Raw genomic sequence first — 18,347 nt, forward strand, 5'->3', positions numbered from 1 at the left:
TTAGTTTAGCCTGTATTTGTCAGCATCTATTAGGAACTGGCTGCCGCAAGGCTGTTCATCATATCAAGTATCTTTCCTCCATTTTGCCTTAATAACAGCCTGCTTCCCGCAAATATGGCTCGTCTATCTAATACCTCTTTTAGAACGGTCCCCAACTTCCCATTTGTGCTTCCCTTCTGTGCCAAACTCAATCCGAGGGAGCTCTGGCCACCAGCAATCACACCTGTTGCCTTGTTTCAAACAAATGTTGTCAGTTCCCCATCTTACCCCTCTTAGGAGGTGCCCATTACTTTGTGACATTGAGATCTGCTGGCTTCAAGGGAGACTTGTAGCTGTGGTCATTCTGTCTTCCCATGCTTTTTTTCCCCCCACCATTTAATTCACTTTTGCTGCCTATGATAACCTTCCTCATGTATTGTGGTTGGGGGTCAGATATCTGATTATTTGTCAAGGATAAACTTAGTATTTTGTTTCTGTTTCTTGTTCTCCTTTTTTTGAGTAATCTCAAAGAGAAGATCTTCCTTTTTTTATTTTAAAACTGTAAATCTATTGTAATTATACAACATTCAATTGTTGAACTGTAAGTTTACTTAATTTTCTTTTGGATGGCTATATACCATGTGGGGAAACTTTAAATTTAGCTAGTTTTGTAGGGCTATTAATTTTGATTGTCTAACAAATAAATAAAATTCATGTTTGTTTGAGAAGCTCTATAATGATGTTAAGCTCTAGGATATAAGGTTTACTGAGCTATAACAATTCTAAATTAATGGCTGTCATGTTGTGTGAGTAGAGAACTGAATGTTTTATACTCAATGATTAGTCCCTATTGTGTATATTCAATTCTTATTGAATAATGATTGCATTTTGAAGATAGAAAAAAATTAAATTTTACATTAAATCTTAACAAGAATTGTCAGCCCCCATATTTAATAAAAATCAGATAGGAAGAACCTGCATTTCCTTTTTTAAGTGGTTTCAGAGAATGACAGTAGCCACTTTTTTTTTTTTCACCAATGATATAAAATCTTCTATTTTTCTAGCTAAGAGAAATTAGGCTAATGGTTTTTAGAGCAAACCCGAATTCTAATTCTTGCTTTGATATTAACTAGGCAATGGTCTGTTTTTGTAATTATGAAATGGAAGTTAATTTTTACCTTACATTAGTATTGAGTAGGATAAGAAATTAAATTCAGTGACCTATAAGTGCTAACTCATTACTTTTTCTTGTTAAGGGACCAAGTAATAGTTACTATCATCATAGGAAGAATACAGAATGCCCAGAACTTTGGAGCACAGGTAGCTCCATGTAAAGGTTTTACAAATCAAAAAGGGATTAAAAAACCCCACATGCCCCCCAGGATGCTGCCTATTAAAATCACAGACATATTGTAGTTACTCTAAACTGTATATATTTATTTGTGTGTGGCAGGATTGTAACTTGAAGTATTCATTTCGTTATGCTCAATGTGTTTTCCATTTTCTATTTTTACTCCAGGGGGATTTTCTTTGCTAGTCACATCAAAGTAGAAACAAAGATTCAAAGAAACCCCAGAGGCTTATTTTAGGACTGATTTTTTTCCCCCCACTTTACAGAGACTCCACAAGATTGGGTCTGGGGGAGGGAAAAGAAGTGACAACTAAAAAAAAAAAAACAGGAGAGGGCACTGGTCTGTAGGAACAGGGCACAGAGTGCAAGAACTCGTCACTGCAATACATTGGCCATTCAATATCCTTGGGCAGCCATCTTTACATCAGGGAACTGGAGGCAGCTGGGCACAGGTGAAAACAAGAAGAAAGAGCCTCACCTTAGACCCAAACTGAATAAGTGAGCAAGTTACCTCTGGAAAAAGGTAGAAACACACCTACCTCTGTTGCATGAGCTTTTCTCTTATTAGACTGAAAGTTTTTGACAGCAAGAACTGAATCTCTGTTCAATCAATTCAACGTATTAACCTTCAATCTCCATTCCTTCTGCAAACGTATTAAATGGTGTTCCTATTATGGCGAAGCTGCATGGAATAGGGGTTACGCTGAATACACCTGGAATCCCTTGCTCCCAATAGTGAGCTTACATGCTTACCTACAAGGCAGTGCCTTTCTTCCCAAATGTGATTATGCTAGTTGAAAAAAAACTGTAATTGCGTAATTTCATTAAATACCACTTAGACTGATGAAATACGGCTATGAAAACAGAATTGTTGTTCATGCCAAAACTAATTTGAGGAGTTTGAAAGGATTGAGTTGTTATTTAAAAAATTTGCTGTCATATTAGGTATGGACAAAGTAACAATAAAAGATTGGGCAAAATCATGAAAAATTTAAAACGATTCTGTTACCATATCAAGATAGCTTCCAAGTGTCTTTAAGTTCTCATTCCACTGGAAAGAAACCAAACTAGAACTCACAGCAAATGCAGTATGGGTATGGTTCTTGGACCTCTACTTTTACTCCAATCTATTCACCCAAATGCAGAAGGAAAAGCTTTGATCTGTCTTGCATTAGAAGCCTGGCAAATAAATATACATTTATATGTTTTACTTTAGAGGGAATTCTTATGAGTTTTTTTTAAGTTTATTTATTTATTTTGAGAGAGAGAGAAAGCACCAACAGGGGACGGACAGAGAGAGAGGAGAGGGCAAGAATCCCAAGGAGGTTCTGCAGTGCCAGCATGGAGCCTGATGTGGGGTTTGAACCTATGAACTCATGGCCTAAGCCAAAGTTGGACCCTCAACCATCTGAGCCACCCAGGTGCCCCTAGAGGGAATTTTAAATGTAGTTGTTTGTGCTTTCCTGCTTTGATATTTATTTTTCATGGAAGAAATACTCATCTAAGTTGTACCTGATCCAAGGACTTCCACTGGGCCACCTTTGCCTTTTTCTGCAGAGTCTAGCTTGCATGGTACATAGACTCATGGTGGAGGTTGCTGATTAATATTTGTAGAGAGAACAAGCTAATATCTCAGGAACAGACTAAAGTCTGACTGGTTAGTTAAAATCTCTGTAATAAATAGGGGTAGAAATGGAAGTATGAGTTTCTATCTTCTGGAAAGGAAAGAAAATCACTAGTTAAGTTGGTTTACTGTGTAGATTCAGACAGGTGAGGCAGATAATTGATGAAAACTCTCATGGTTTATGATTCAGAACATCCATTTGATTTGTGTGGTAATTAGGAGAACTGAATTTTTAGGAGAGGAAAATAAAGCAACTTGGGGAATAAAAGAATGTGGATATAGGTTGAAAGAGGAGAAAGAATATAGCACAGAAGGCTAGCAAATAGGCTATTGCATATGTCCCGAATTATTACTGTGATATGGAAATACAATATATTCCAAATAATACTGATGATGAGTAATTGTGGTGAGTTAATTCTCTAGGCTGCTACTGGAAAGTAAGCTCCACCGGAATGAGAATCTTCTCGCATTTATCTTTGCATCTCAAGAGATTAGCCCAGAGGTGGCACATTATAATTAATAAATAAATGTCTGTTGAATGAATTCAGGACTGAAAAGAGCTGAAAGGTTATGAGACGAATGATATCCCTAAATGCCTGAATCTTACACTCAACACATAGGAAGGATGACAGTACATAACAAAGGTGATTCTGTGGCATGTCGTCCCTTAAGAGAGGTTTTGAAAAGGTCGTAGGGGTTCCCAGGTTTGTCAGATTCATTCTCAGACTTAGGGTAGCCGTAGTCATCTCACCTGGAGGCTTGCATGTTTCTGCATAGCTGAGGCTCGTGGCCAAGGGCTCATGCCATACTCTAGATGCCCAAGAAATACTGGGTCCGTGTGGGACCATGTTGATAAGCCCCTGGGGGTGGAAAAGGGCAGCCCAACCCAAATTTAATGCTCTCCTTCCTGGTTCTAAGCATTATATCTCATGCCTGAGAATGGGTGAAATGGAGCCTAAATTTCTTGTGGGTGCCTACTTGGTGTGTGCTGCTCAGTTTTATTTTCTGGAAAGAGTTTTCCGGAATCAAAGGACATATCTTTTGGAAATGCTAACATTTGGACTTTGGTCTTTGGGGAATGGATGTAAAAATGCACTCTGAAAAATCAGAGAGTCATAATGGTTTACTATTATTTCAATAACTTAAATGGTGGACGACATTTAAAGGTGTGGGTTATCTCTTTTATGCCACACTGTGCTGTCTGTTGTGGTTTCCTCTTTGTTTCCAGGTGCGATTCCAAGTTGAGTACCTGGAGCTAGTCCTGGAATAAATTGGATGCCCAATAAAAGCTTGTTGAATGACTGACTAAATGCCGCTTTCCCCTCCCTAGCAGCTGGCTAACCTAGCAATGTTTGAAAGACGGCTGGATAATTCTGGGCCATGCAGGAGTTCAGATTCATTCTGAAAGAGACTGAAGACTAGGCAGACAGATCATTTCCCCAGAAAGCTCTTTTCCTCAACTGCCTCCTGAAAATTACACTTGTGTTGGCTTTTCTGTTATGGGATGAAATCCACTGATCTACTCAGATGTTAGAAAAAGGAAGGAGATTTACAGAGAAAGAAAATTGAGGAGCACTCTTAACCAGAGGCTGTTTGACCAGAAACCAAGCCCTTAATATGAAGCAGGATTTTCTAGAAATAGTTTATTTAGTGATAGAGCCTTGTCATTAACTGTGGTGAAACGATTCTTTGGTTAAGGAGCAAACAGCAAGCAATGATGCCTGATGATGACCATAGATAGAAATCTTTTCAATCAGAGCATTTGAATCTACACTTAAAACAATTTCTTTATTACAATGTGAGATAGACAAGTAAACTCTTAGTGATCCATACATACTTCCTGAATTTCAAGTGCTGCCCAGTGTAAATCCTACAGTGCTTTACCCGGCAAAATTAAACATAATGCAAATGTTTGATTTTCTTTTCTTTTTAATACCGTTTCTCAGAGCTATGTGTGTATAATTCTTTTGATTCCTTTCCCATGGAGAAAATTCTTCTTGCTTCAATGCAAATTCTACCAAAGCCTGTTTAAGTTTGTCCCCCTCATGTTACAAATACTAATAGGGAGGGACAGGAACCCCAAGGTCAGCACACAATAGCAAGAAGAATGAAGGGATATGTCTGAAATGGGACCCTGTAAGAAATAGCTGTTGCCAAAGAATCTGTCATTCCAACCAAGCAACCTGGGGCAATTTAGTCCTGAACTTCCAGTGCTGTTGCCATGGTTTCTAGACAAAGACGACAGGGCTGCATTCCAATTATATCCTTCAGAATGACAGATAACTGAAAAATAGGAAATGGGGTAATAAAATCTCAGGTCACCCAGAAGAGGTGTGATAGATACAAGTGATACAGAAACGAAAGATGCAAGTCTACATTTGTTAAAAAAATGCCTTTTGATGTAGAATGCACATGTATATTATGCAAATCCTCCAGACTTTCCATAGGAATTTTATCCATCATCCAGCTCGTTATTCAGAGCCAGATACCTCCCACTTAATAGAAATGTTCATAATAACATTTTAAACTTGAAGAACCCATGAACTAACAGTATTTAAGCAAAATAAATCTTGATCAGTGAAAAGTAAAACGCATCTCTTGAATTCTGAAGATGTTGCAGCTACAGCAATGCCATTTTTTCCCCTTAATCTTGGGGTCAAATGTAATATTCGGTTTTTCCAGTTGAAGGTATTATTGCAAACGTTGCACCTAGCTTTGAGCCATATATGATAATCAATATTATTTTGCCAGGGTCAGCGGTAAGTTGACTGTCATGCTATTGACTATAATGAAGATACTCGCTTTTTCAGTGAGAGGAAACTAGATAGAAATCAAAAGGTTCACAGTGAGGACTGTGGTTGGACCGGTTCTGTATTCCCTGCAGTTAAGCAGAGATGGAGCATTTCAATTCCGAAGCAGCATTAGGTAATGTACATAATGTTTAAAGCTTAAAACAATTTGTAGTCTAAAGTTTTTAACATGTTAGGGGCACCTGGGTGGCTCGGTCAGTTAAGCATCAGACTATTTTGCCTTAGATCATGATCAAGCCCCACATCAGGCTCTGCACTGAGCATGGAACCTGCCTAAGATTCTCTCTCCCTTTTTCTCTTTCTGACCCTTTCCCCAGCTTGTGCTCTCTCAAAATAAATTTAAAAAATCTTTAAAACATTAAGTCTCAGTTGTGTTTTTTTTTAAAGTTTATTCATTTTGAGAGGGAGAGAGTATACATGCACATCCATGCATGCACATGATCAGGGAGGGGAGAGAGAAAGAATCCCAAGCAGGCTCTGCACTGTGAGCGTGGAGGCTGATGGGGGGCTTGAACTCACAAACCCGTGAGATCAAGACCTGAGCCGAAATCAAGAGTCGGTCACTTAACCGACTGAGCCACCCAGGAACCCCAGTTGTGTGTGTGTGTGTTTTTTTTTTTTTTTTGTAAAATGGAATAACACCAACCTCTTAGAGATGTGACTTTAAATTGGATAACGTATATAAAGCATTTAGCTCAGCATCTGTCACATACCATTAAGTAAATGGAATAGGTACCGCTTCTATCATCATTAACTATTATACTACCTTATGCCATATACACAGTGATAAGTGTGCAGCTATTACTACAGCAGAGAAACAAACAAACAACATTGGCAACTTGAAGGACTTAATACCACATATGTACAAAAAGGTCTTTAAAAAGTACCTCAGATATGAAATTAGACGGCTTTGAAAGACGGTGAAGAAAAACACGAATTTACTAAACGGTGTTACAAGGATTACTGCCAGCAGAGTGAGATGGAAACTTCTAGATGTCCTGAAGCCTCCTGAGTTTCTCTTTAGGGATATTTATTTTCTGACACTTTGAGGACAATGTAACATTTTTGTTAACATATTGAAGATAGCCGTTACAGTTTTATAAAGATCAGTTTTGTCATTTTCTTTCTATGTATAAATTTAGAGAGTTTGGCTGGATGCTTAAGCCTGACTTTTACTATATTCAGTATACACTTTTTTTCTCAGCAAGAATTGGTTTGATTTTATGATGGAAGTAATTAGGAAAAATGATTTATTTGCTAAGAAACTTCTGTATGATAAACCTTACAAAATATATCCATCTTCTGTATAAATAATGACAATCATAAAGAAAAAAAGAAAATGAAGTTTTTTTTCCTTAATGAGACTGTTTTTGGAAAAAAAATGCATCTTGGGGGTTTGGAGTGCAACCTTTCACACAGTTTATTTTGCTTTGCTCTTCTGGTCTTCACGTGTTGTGGCAGATTTTTTTCATTCGCAAACCCTAAAATCTGCATTCTGTCATATGTATGTACACATGATGTATGTAACATGTATGTATGTTATAAAGCATATAATTTTGCTGAGCGTTTATGGTCGAGGCAAGTAGAGACCTCGGCAGTTTCAGAGAGAAATAAGTAAAAACATTCGCCTATTATGGAATTCTATGAAGAAGAGCCTTAATTTGTTATTCATATTTTTAAGTTACTCTTCTGTTAACTGAAATTTTGGAATAACTGGTTATGATCAAAATAGGAACCATTATTTCTAAAATCAATACAAAGGGAGAAAATTCCAATAATCCAATTTCTTTTGTTTCACTTCTTCACTCTGTGTGCTCTGTGGAGGGGATGCTTGGTTGGTGAAGCAGCAGGTCTGTTGGTACACCAAGTCTCCCGCCTGCAAACGGGATTTTGAATGATTTCCTTCATGGCATGGTTACATCTCACTGACACATCAGAGGGAAGCAGCTCTCTCATCCCAAAGCTGGCTTGGAAAGGTGACATATCTATTTTCGTTGTTATCTCACAATATAGGTCACGAAACAGAATGATGACTCTTTATGGGAATCACTGAAATTATGTAGACATAGTGCGAAGAGGGTCTTGGTAACTTACCTTAAAAGAGATTTCATATTGTTCTCCTCCCCAGATTTCTAAACCTGGGTCATAGCCACCCAACTCCCAAAACCACTTTCGATCCACAGCAAAGAGACCTCCAGCCATAACGGGAGACCTATGAAATGAAAAAAAAAAAAAAATCTTTAAAGGACTAGGAGTATTTGCTTGGAAAAAAATACAAACAAACTTCAAGATAATGTTTCAGAAGTCAAATGCACGGTGCTTTTCAGCCCTGGTTTTCTGTCAATGGATCTAGGGATCTCATTGGGTCTTTAATTGCTCCTGGAATCCTCATGAGCTTTAAATTTTGCCCTTCAGGCTCTAATGCAATTAATGTCCTGTAGAGCCACATTTGCTCCATATATTTATCATTAGAGGGAAATACACGACTGCTAGTGAATGATAGATAGAGAAATATCACTTAATTTTATGTCTTTTCCTTAAATGAAAGGAATCTTGTACTGTCAGACAGATAAACGTATAGAAAACACTGACATAGACAATACCTTAGATTCAATCTCTCAGTATATATTCACCAAGCATTTACCATTAACAGGTCATGTCCCTTTTACAGACTATGAGATGATTAGTAGAATAAACAAATCAACCAGAATCAGTTATTTAATTAAGATGCCAAAGGTGGAATTTAAACTAGGTTTTTTGGGGATGCTTGGGTTAAGCATCTGACTCTTGATTTTGGCTCAGGTCATGATCTTGCGGCTCATGAGATTGAGCCCTGCCTCAATAAATAAATAATTTACTTAAACAAACAAACAAAGAAGCAAACAAACTTTAAAAAATAAACTAGGTCTTTTCATTTTAATTATATTATTCTTTTTAGGCTTTCTCTGCCTTTCAAAGAAATATTCCTTTTGCTCAAGTAATAATTTTCAAGTATTCTATTCCTGTTAGGGCACACAGTAGTCCCGTTGCTATGTGATGAGATCATTCATAGTTATGGGCCCTGTCCTAAACTTTTTGCAGTTTAAAGGTAGAGCTAGTTTTTTTTGTTTTTTTTTTTGAGTCCTCAATACCTGCTGGTCTCTTGGCTAAAAGTTTTACCCAATTCCTTTGACTAATCCTCGCTACAATCCTGTGAATATCATTCTCATGTATTGTTTAAAAGAAACAAGCAGAGAGAGGTAAGGAGCAGCAGCGAAAGGCTGAAGTTAGTGGTGGTTCTGGGGCTGGGCCAGGTCCTTTGATTTCAAAGCCTTTGAGTTCTTTACTGCAACCCTGTTTCTGTTTCAGTGTTTGGGGGTAAAGAGAGACAAGTACATAAACGTGGATAGGAAACACTCAGAGAATGTCCCTATGCAGACAGACAAAGCAAATCTGTAAAAAACCACATTTCCAGGGGTGCCTGGGTGGCTCAGTCAGTTAAGCAACCGACTTCAGCTCAGGTCATGATCTCACAGTCCGTGAGTTTGAGCCCCGCATCGGGCTCTGTGCTGACAGCTCAGAGCCTGGAGCCAGCTTCGGATTCTGCGTCTCCCTCTCTCTCTGCCCCTCTCCTGCTCATGCTCTGTCTCTCTCTGTCTCAAAAATAAATAAAAACATTTAAAAAAATAAAAAAACCCACATTTCCAATGTAGTATTTGTGATAGTTTTGAAAAATTTTTGACACAAAGGATATTTATACATAAGAGTACAAGGCATTAAATGTTGAAGGTACACATTTTAAAATATGTATAAACATATGAGACACAGCAACTGAAGGCCTGCTCTTGGTAACGTTTTTTTAGGCACTCCAACAACATCAACTTGAATTTGCGTGTTCTATATTTCAAAGGCTTTGTATGTGAAAATGGTATTTGGCCTGATTACTTCAGTTTAAGAGTATTTTTTAATGTGTAGCCTCTACGTGGCTAGAAAGATGGCAAGGCAGGAAAGGGGATTTATTATTCTACCCAGGAAAGTGAGCAGGATTAAGAAAAATAACACAAGGCATCTCATGCAATTTTTTATTTTGTTTGAAAGAAAAATCCTAGAACCAGATGTAACCTACTTTATCCCTCTCTCCAGCAGCCTAATCTTTTTCCATTTTCCATGCACCGAATTTCAGAGCGGAATTACAGCTGTAGCTGGATAAAATGAGGACTGTAACATACACCCAGCGCAGTTCCCCCGTGAACTCGCCACCGGTGTAACTCCGCTTCTGCAGAGCTTGGGCATAAGTGACCAGAAATTCTCAATCCTATTCAAACTGAACCACAAATAGAAAAGACCTCAAGTCAAACAAATATATTCTCATTTGATTGTGTAAAATAGGAGACCAAAGTGCATCAAAGTTTACACTGGGCAGAATGAACCTCAAAACTAGAATTCTCCTAGATCTGGAATTATAGATACTAGCAAGGGAAAGTCCTATGTTGCTTTTTTGTTTGTATGCATGTATTGTAATTCGTTGGAAACACAGCATCTTGTTTTCTTAATGAGTGTATTTAAAAAAAAAAAACACCATGTAGTGTATTCTAGGTACATTTTATTTAGAATATCTAAATTCTAAAATTCTATTAATTTTAGATATAATAAAATAGATTTAAATGGATCCTTTTTGCCTTCATTGATGTTTTTACCAAGCTCCAAATAAATTAATGTTTCCTATCTTTATTAGTGTGAATGACTGGTAAGAAACCAACTTTTCATTTATGTATGTATTTACTCACAGTTGTCCATTATTCTTTTAGTTAGCTTTTAATTTTTAACAGCTTAATTGGAGTATAGTTGAGATACAGAATACTGCATGTATTTTAAGTACACAGTTTGATAAGTTTTGACTTAGACACCCGTGCAGCTATTACTACATTCAAGATTATGAACATATTAGCCTTCCTTCCAAATTTTCTTGTAATTCCTCCCTTCTGACCTTGTCATTCTTTTTGTCTAGGCCATCACCGATCTACTGTTACTATAGTTTAGTTTGCAGTTGCTAGAATCTAATATACATGTCATCATAAAATTTGTGTTCTTTTTCTGGGCCTGGCTTCTTTTATTCGGTATCATTATTTTTAGATTCACCTATGTTTAGCATGTATTAATAGTTCACCACTTTTTTTTTATTCCATTTGCACAAATATACCACAGTTTGATTATTCATTCACTTACTGATGGACATTTGGGTTGTGTCCAGTTGTGAGCTGTTATAAACAAAGATGCTATGAATTTTGTTTACTAGTCTTTGTGCATAGGATATAGGCTTTCATTTCTCTCTGGAGGAGATGCCTAGGAGTGGAATAACTAGATCATATGATGGGTATATTTAACTTTCAAAGAAACGGTCAAACACTTTTCTGAAGTGGTTGTACCCTTTTATATTCCCAACAGTAGTGTTTGAGTTCCAGTTGCTATGCCTTCTTACGGGCAGTCTTTGAAGTTCAGTCATTATGATTGGGATATCATGGTATCTCAGTGTGGTTTTGTTTTGCATTTCCATGGTGATTAATGCTGTTGAGCATATTTGTGTCCCTTCTCTCATCTGCCTTGTCAGTCTGCCTAGAGGTTTACCAATTTTATTGATCTGCTTAAAGAACCAGCTTTTGGTTGCATTGATTTTTCTCTGTTGTTTTCACTTATATTTTATTGATTTCTTTTTAGTTCTTATTGTTTTAATCTTTTACTTACTTTGTGTTTAATTATCTCTTCTTTTTCTCATTCCTTAAGGTAAAAGTTAACATCATTGACCTGAGAGCTTTTCTTTTTTCTAATATAGGTATTTAGTACTATAAATCTCACCTAAGTACTCATGTAGCAGAATCCCACAAAAAATCCCCCCCCAAAAATATGCAGTGTTCTCATTTTCATTATGTTAAAAATACTTCCTAATTTCTCTTTTGTTTTCTTTCTTTGACCTATTTGTTATATACACATGTGTAATTTAGTTTCCAAATATTTCGGGATTTTTTGGTGTTTTTTTTTTTGTTATTGATTCTAATTTAATTTCACTGTGGTCAGATAAGATACTTTGTATGACTTGAATCCTTCCAAATTTATTCAGACTTTTTAATGGCTCAGAATATGGCCTATCTTGGTAAATGCTCCATGTGTATTTGACAAGGATGCGTATTATGTTGCTGTTGAGTAGAGGGGTCTATACACATTTATTAGGTAAAATTGGTTGGTAGTGTTATTCAAGTCGTGTATATTTTTACTGATTTTCTGTTTCCTTGTTCCATTAGTTACTGAGAGGGGGGTATTGCAATCTATGACTATAGTTTTGAATTTGTTTATTTCTTCACGATGTTCTATCAGTTTTTCGCTTCATGTATTTTGTAGCTCTGTTAATAAGGGCATAAATGTCTAAGATTTTTCTGTACTCTTGATGAGTTAACTTTAATCTTGTTATGAAATGACTCTAATAATCTCTGCTAATATTCTTTGCTTTGACATCTATTTTGTCTTGATGTTAACACTTCAGCTTCCTTTAGATTTATACACTCTAAACACTAATATTTATTTATAACTCATATCTTTTTATTCTATTTTTAAAACTATTTGTGTCTTTATATTTAAGATTTTGTTGTCGTCGTTGTTGTTGGCAGCACACAATTGCACCTTGCTGTTTTACAATCTCTGTCTTCTAACTGGGCTATTTGGATCACTTAGTTTTTTTTTTTTTTTTAGATTATTTACTTTTAATATGATTATTCATGTGGTTAAGCTTAAATCTATCAGCTTCTTTGTTTTCTATTTGTCCCATTTATTATTTCCTTTTCCATCTTTTGATTCATTGAATATTTTTCATGATTCCACTCACTATCCTTTTTGACTTAACAAAAACTCTGTGTGATTTTTTTTTTTACTTTGTGGTTGCTGTAGGGTTTATATCATATATGTTTATTTTTGATCACGGTTTAGCTTTCAGCAATACTGTACCAGTGCACATATATGATAGAAATCTTTTGCTAGAATGCTTTTATGTCTCTTCCCTTAACCTTTGTACTCTGTTGTCATACATTTTACTTTCCCATATGCTATCAATCCCACATAACATCATTATTATTTTAAGTATTGTCTTTTAAAAAGATTTAAAAATAAACTTTCACATATATGAACTTATATTATGAATACCATTTTTGTTTCCTTAATTCTTTTGTATGGACCCATATTTCCAGCCTTGTATCTTTCTGCCTTGTACCTTTCTGCCTTGTATCTTTCTGCCTAAAAGACTTCCTTTAACATTTCTTGTAGTGGGAGTTTGATCTTTTGCATTTATGAAAACATCTTGTCATCTGCATGTTTTAAATTTATTTTTGAGAGAGAGAGACAGAGCGAGAGCAGGGAAGGGGCAGAGAGACAGGGAGAGAGACAGAGACAGAGCACGAGGGGAGGGGCAGAGAGAGAAGGCAGCACAGAATCTGAAGCAGGCTCTGAATCTGAGCTGTCAGCACAGAACCCTACACGGGGCTCAAACTCCTGAACCATGGGATCATGACCTGAGCTGAAGTCTGACTCTTAAAAGACTGAAACATCCAGGTGCTCCTCATCTGCATTTTTAAAGATACTTTTGTTGGCTATAGAACACTAGGTTAACAGCTTTTTTTCTCTCAGTCCTCTAAAGACGTTGCTCATTCTCTTCTCATTTGCATTGTTTTCTGTAAGAAATATGTTATTTTTATCTTTGTTTCTCTGTACACAATAAGTTGGTGTTTTGTGGGGCGTGTGGGCTTGTTTGTTTGCCTAAGAGCTTCTCTATGTCATAGGATTTGAGCTATTTTATTATGACATGACACATGCTATAGCTGTAGAGTTTTCTTGTGCTTGGGATTACTTGAGTTTCTTGGATCTGCATGTATAGTTTTCATGAAATATGGACAATTCTTGAGCACTATTTCCTCCGGTATTCTTTCTGTTCCTACTTTTTGTCCGTATCTTCCAGAGACTCGAATTTTATACTTTGTTCATTTCCATAACTTCTCTTTTTGTGTTTCAATTTTGGATATTTCCTATTGCTATATCTTCCAGTTTATTAATTTTTGTGTAATGTCTAATTTGCTTGTAATCCCATCTAAAGCATTTTTAATCTTACACTTTTTTCCTCACCTTTAGGATTTTTATTTTGGTCTTTTTATACCTTACATGTCTCTGCTTAACTTTCTGAACATGTAGAATACTGTTATAATTACGGTCTTAATGTCCTGTCTGTTGACTCTCAGTTGTTAGTTTCCATTGACTGAATTATTTACTCATTATGGGACATATACTGGTACTTCTTTGCATGGCTGGTAATTTTTTCTTTGGGTTCTAAAACTTTTACATTTTGGGGTGTTGGGTATTTTGGTATTCTTTTAAACATTTTGTTCTTGGATGCAGTTACATTATTTGGAAATAGTTTAACCCTCTTGGGTTTTGTTCTTACAATTTATTAGGTGGGACTGGAGCAGTGCATAATCTAGGACAAATTATTCACTACTTTTAAGACAAGACCTTCTGTGTGCTCTACTGAATGTCCTACAAATTACCAAACTTTTCAGTCTGGATGGTGAAAACAGACACTATTCTCAGACTTCTGTTTGTTCTGGGCACTGTTATTTCTGACTCTTTTGAATGTTCTTTTGCCCAGTCTTGGGTAGTTCCTTCACACACATGTTCCTATCGTTACTCTGCTGAATGTTCAAAGGGTACAGATCTGTAGATCTCTAGAGCTCTCTGTGTAGCTCTCTTCTCATGGTGTTCTGCCCTTGACATTCTAGTTGGCCCATTTTCCCCAAATTCCCAGCTCTCTACCAACTTAGGCTGAGCCCTACCCGGGTTCGCCTTCCTTATACCATAACCTGAAAACTCTCCAGTTGGGAAGCAGGGGCAATCATAGACCTCCTTTTATTATTTTCCATCTCTCAGGGATCACTGTCCTTCACTGCCAGATTGAAAATTCTGTAATTTCAGTTCTGTAATTATAGTTCTGTAATTGAGCATCTTAAAAATCACTGTTTCATGTATTTTATGTCTTTTTAGGTGAACGGGTCAATCTAACCCATATTACTCTATCTTGTCCCACTGTGAAAATCTGATTATCTATCCATTAATTTTTATTTTAAAACATTTAAAAATATTTATTTAATTATTTTGAATAGATAATACATTCACATATTTATAAACATTCTTGCTCCTACATCTATCTCCTGCCACTCTATTTTTCTCATCACAAACAACCACTATTATTTCCTGGATGTCCTTCCAGAGATATTTTATGCTCATCTAAGGAGGTACAACTATATCATTTTTTTCCTTCCTTTCCTATACAAATGATTGCACCCTACAAACAGTGTGCTTTTACTTAATTTTAAAAATTCACCTAATTTTTAAAAGTTAGCTAATACGTTTAATGATCATGCTATATTGAAAAGACCTTCCTTGGTCTATTTTTTAAACATCTGCCCATCATTCCATTGTGTGTATATATATATTTCTGGAATTATATATCCTGGTTGGCTATAAAGAGTAAAAGTGTACAAATTTATTTACTTTCTCATGCCTGGAAGTTAAAAGTTCACATTAAGTTGTGTCCTAACCTGAAGCTCTAGCTCACATTCCATACCAGCCCAAGGCCAATGATTTAAGACCTAATAAAATAAGAGGTAGAGAAAAGTAGCAATCCTACTGAGAAATTACAGATCCATCATAAAGTAGCATATTCCAGGCTACAGATAACACTTGCTAGGGACATGTCATTATTAGGACAATATTTGGAGAGGAACTGTTGAAAAGTTTCGCAGGATAAATGATTTTAAAAAAGAAATGGAAAGAAAGGAGGTAAGGGATGGTTTTGACACTAAGAAAGATGGAATACGAAGGCCCTGTGGTAGGAGGGAGCATAATAATAAGAAATGGAAGAAGGCCAGTCCTGCTGAGCTGGAGCATGGGGGGAGGATACACACAGAGTACCCAGTGCCTACACAGAGTAGGTGCTAAAAATTCCCACATAGTAGTGAAACACAAGAAATTATTGATAAATAAATCAGTATTTGTCCTTCCTCTTTGATCACCACAACCCTTCTCATTTCAAGCCCAGAGCAAGCCAGGACAGCAGCCTTGGTGCTCTGGGGGCTTGGAAAGAGGCAGCTGCTAAAAGATAAGAGCCCTTGTATTTTTAAGAGAATCTAAGCAGCCTGAAGAGATCCCAGAGAGGGAAGTGGGAGGCAGAATCTGTCAAGTCCTGCAGTGACAGAGGCAACCTCCTGCACTGTGAAGGTGCCTTGGGAGATGACAAGACCTCCAGGGCAGAACACATTCGGCAGTTATACCCCATGAGCTGGGATTTGCACGAAATTAGCAGAACTGCTGATTTGAAGGAACCAAGTGGCTTGGGCCGTATGGATCTTGGTGGCAAACCTGTGAATGGACAGTTATGTCAGAAGGACGACTCTGACAATTTGGCTTAAATAAGATTCTAGAACCATTGCCCTCCCTGAAAACAGGGGAACTTACATGAGAAGAGAGAATGAATTTTCTACTAGTTTTGTGAAGGGGATGCAAAGTGGGAGTTACATGGCTCTGAGGAAAATGTAGTATTGTAATCTATTACGTTCCAGTGAGTTTGTGGACGGGAACTCATATGCCACCATGCAAATATGAGTTAACTAATGGGAGATGTTGCGCTGAGGTCAAGAAAGTTGTGCTCCTCACAGATTAAAGGTAAAATATTTTCATGTGTCAACATTATTTTCTCCTCTGAAGAAATGAAGAAGGGAAGTTCATTATTTTCAGCATGTTCTTATGCTTTCTGTTTTCCATGTTAAATATAGTGCTAATTACTTGAAACTCTCCCCACTGGTCCTGTTTCTCACAATTTTTCATTGGTTTATCTTCACGTTCCTTGATTTTTTTTAATGTTTATTTATTTTTGAGAGAGAGACAGAGCACGAGCAGGGGAGGAGCAGAGAGAGAGGGAGACACAGAATCCGAAGCAGGCTCCAGGCTCCGAGCTGTCAGCACAGAGCCCGACGCGGGGCTCGAAACCACGAACCACGAGATCATGACCTGAGCCGAAGTCTGACGTTTAACCGACTGAGCCACCCAGGTGCCCCTCACGTTCCTTGATTTCTTACAAAATATTCATACTGGTTTTGTTCCCCTCATATGTTAACACACTGTAGACCTGTTCTAATGTGGTTTTATCTCATGCAACTTTTAACATATTAATGTACTTACTTTATGAGTGTTACTCATAAATCAGGTCTTAAGTTTTGCTATTAAAAACCACACCTGTCGGGTGCTTGGGTGGCTTAGTTGATTAAGCTTTTGGCTTCTGATTTCAGCTCAGGTCATGATCTCACGGTTTGTGACTTCAAGACCTGTCTTGGGCTCTGCCCTGGCAGTGCAGAGCGTGCTTGGGATTCTCTTTCTCTCTCTCTCTCTCTCTCTCTCTCTGCCCCTTCCCCGGGCCTGTGAATGCTCTCTCTCTCTCTTAAAATAAATAAGTAAACTTAAAACAAAAAACACAGAAACATCTTTTGAAATTAACATAATCATGAAGGAACATGTTCCTGTTGCACATTCTTTATTCTTCAGGTTATGAAAATATAACTTTTGCATGCTTAATAGAAATCAATTTTCTATTTTATGTTAAGGCTATTGAACCAGATAATAGGTATGTTTCCTTTTTACCTATGGTAGACTAGTTTACTTTTCTACATCCATTTTTGTATTCCAAAATTTGCTGAGTTTAAATTTATGAGGCTATAATCTAAAAGTATACTCGAACCATTCTTTATTTGGCACAAATGAAAAAAATCTCCATGTTTTCACTTGCAAATGCATATTTCCAAGTGTACAGTTGGTTGTTTTCACTAAACCAGGATGTGGTTCTTAATGCTTGTGGCCTCACTCTCTGATTCTCACTGCATTCTAAAGAGTTGTTGATGTTCCTGTTATTCTCCATTTCACATGTTGACTCTTTCCCCATATGTGAAAAATGTGGAAGAGTTTTAATACACTTTTTACATATTTGTTGCCTACTTTCTCCTATTTTCAGACAAAGAGGGTTATTTTGAATTTTAATACATCTCATGTATCCTTTGGGGGTCTACTAATAAAAAAAACCCATTACATTGAAAGATAAACATGCATAAAAAGTTATTTTTAAAATTCACTAACAATTAAAACTTAGGTCCAGAAATCAAAAGGAGTTCTTCCATTTGGCCTCAGAAAATAAACTGGCTCTCAATTTCCATTCATTTCCATGGCTGCAGTGAGAATTCTGGACATGTGGGTTGCAGTCTGAATTTGATCAGAAATGAAATGGCACAATTTCCCTCTGGACCCAATCAAGCCAAGTCAATCAGCATAGAGATGAACCACATAATTTTCAATTATGTAACTCAAAATTTTTAGCTGGCCCATGACTCAACAATTACAGAACAATTACAGCTGAAATATAATTATTTTCAGCTCGAATTTAGTTGTTGAGTAAAACAATATTGCAGATTAAAACAATTTTTTTCTAACAATTTTTTCTTTTAAGTATTAAATCACTGCTTAATTAGGA

General features: G+C 36.7%; 1 protein-coding gene across 1 annotated transcript in view; it reads right to left on the reverse strand.

Moving 5' to 3' along the window:
* GALNTL6 (polypeptide N-acetylgalactosaminyltransferase like 6) overlaps window positions 1-18,347 on the reverse strand; it is a 1,186,276-nt gene that overhangs the window by 124,840 nt on the left and 1,043,089 nt on the right. The window contains exon 7 of the mRNA XM_007097151.3: window positions 7,859-7,976. Within this exon, the coding sequence (XP_007097213.2) occupies window positions 7,859-7,976 (118 nt within the window). The remainder of the gene's footprint in view (window positions 1-7,858; window positions 7,977-18,347) is intronic.

The sequence above is a fragment of the Panthera tigris genome, chromosome B1, assembly GCF_018350195.1.
Source record: "Panthera tigris isolate Pti1 chromosome B1, P.tigris_Pti1_mat1.1, whole genome shotgun sequence".
NCBI classification, from domain to species: Eukaryota; Metazoa; Chordata; class Mammalia; order Carnivora; family Felidae; genus Panthera; species Panthera tigris.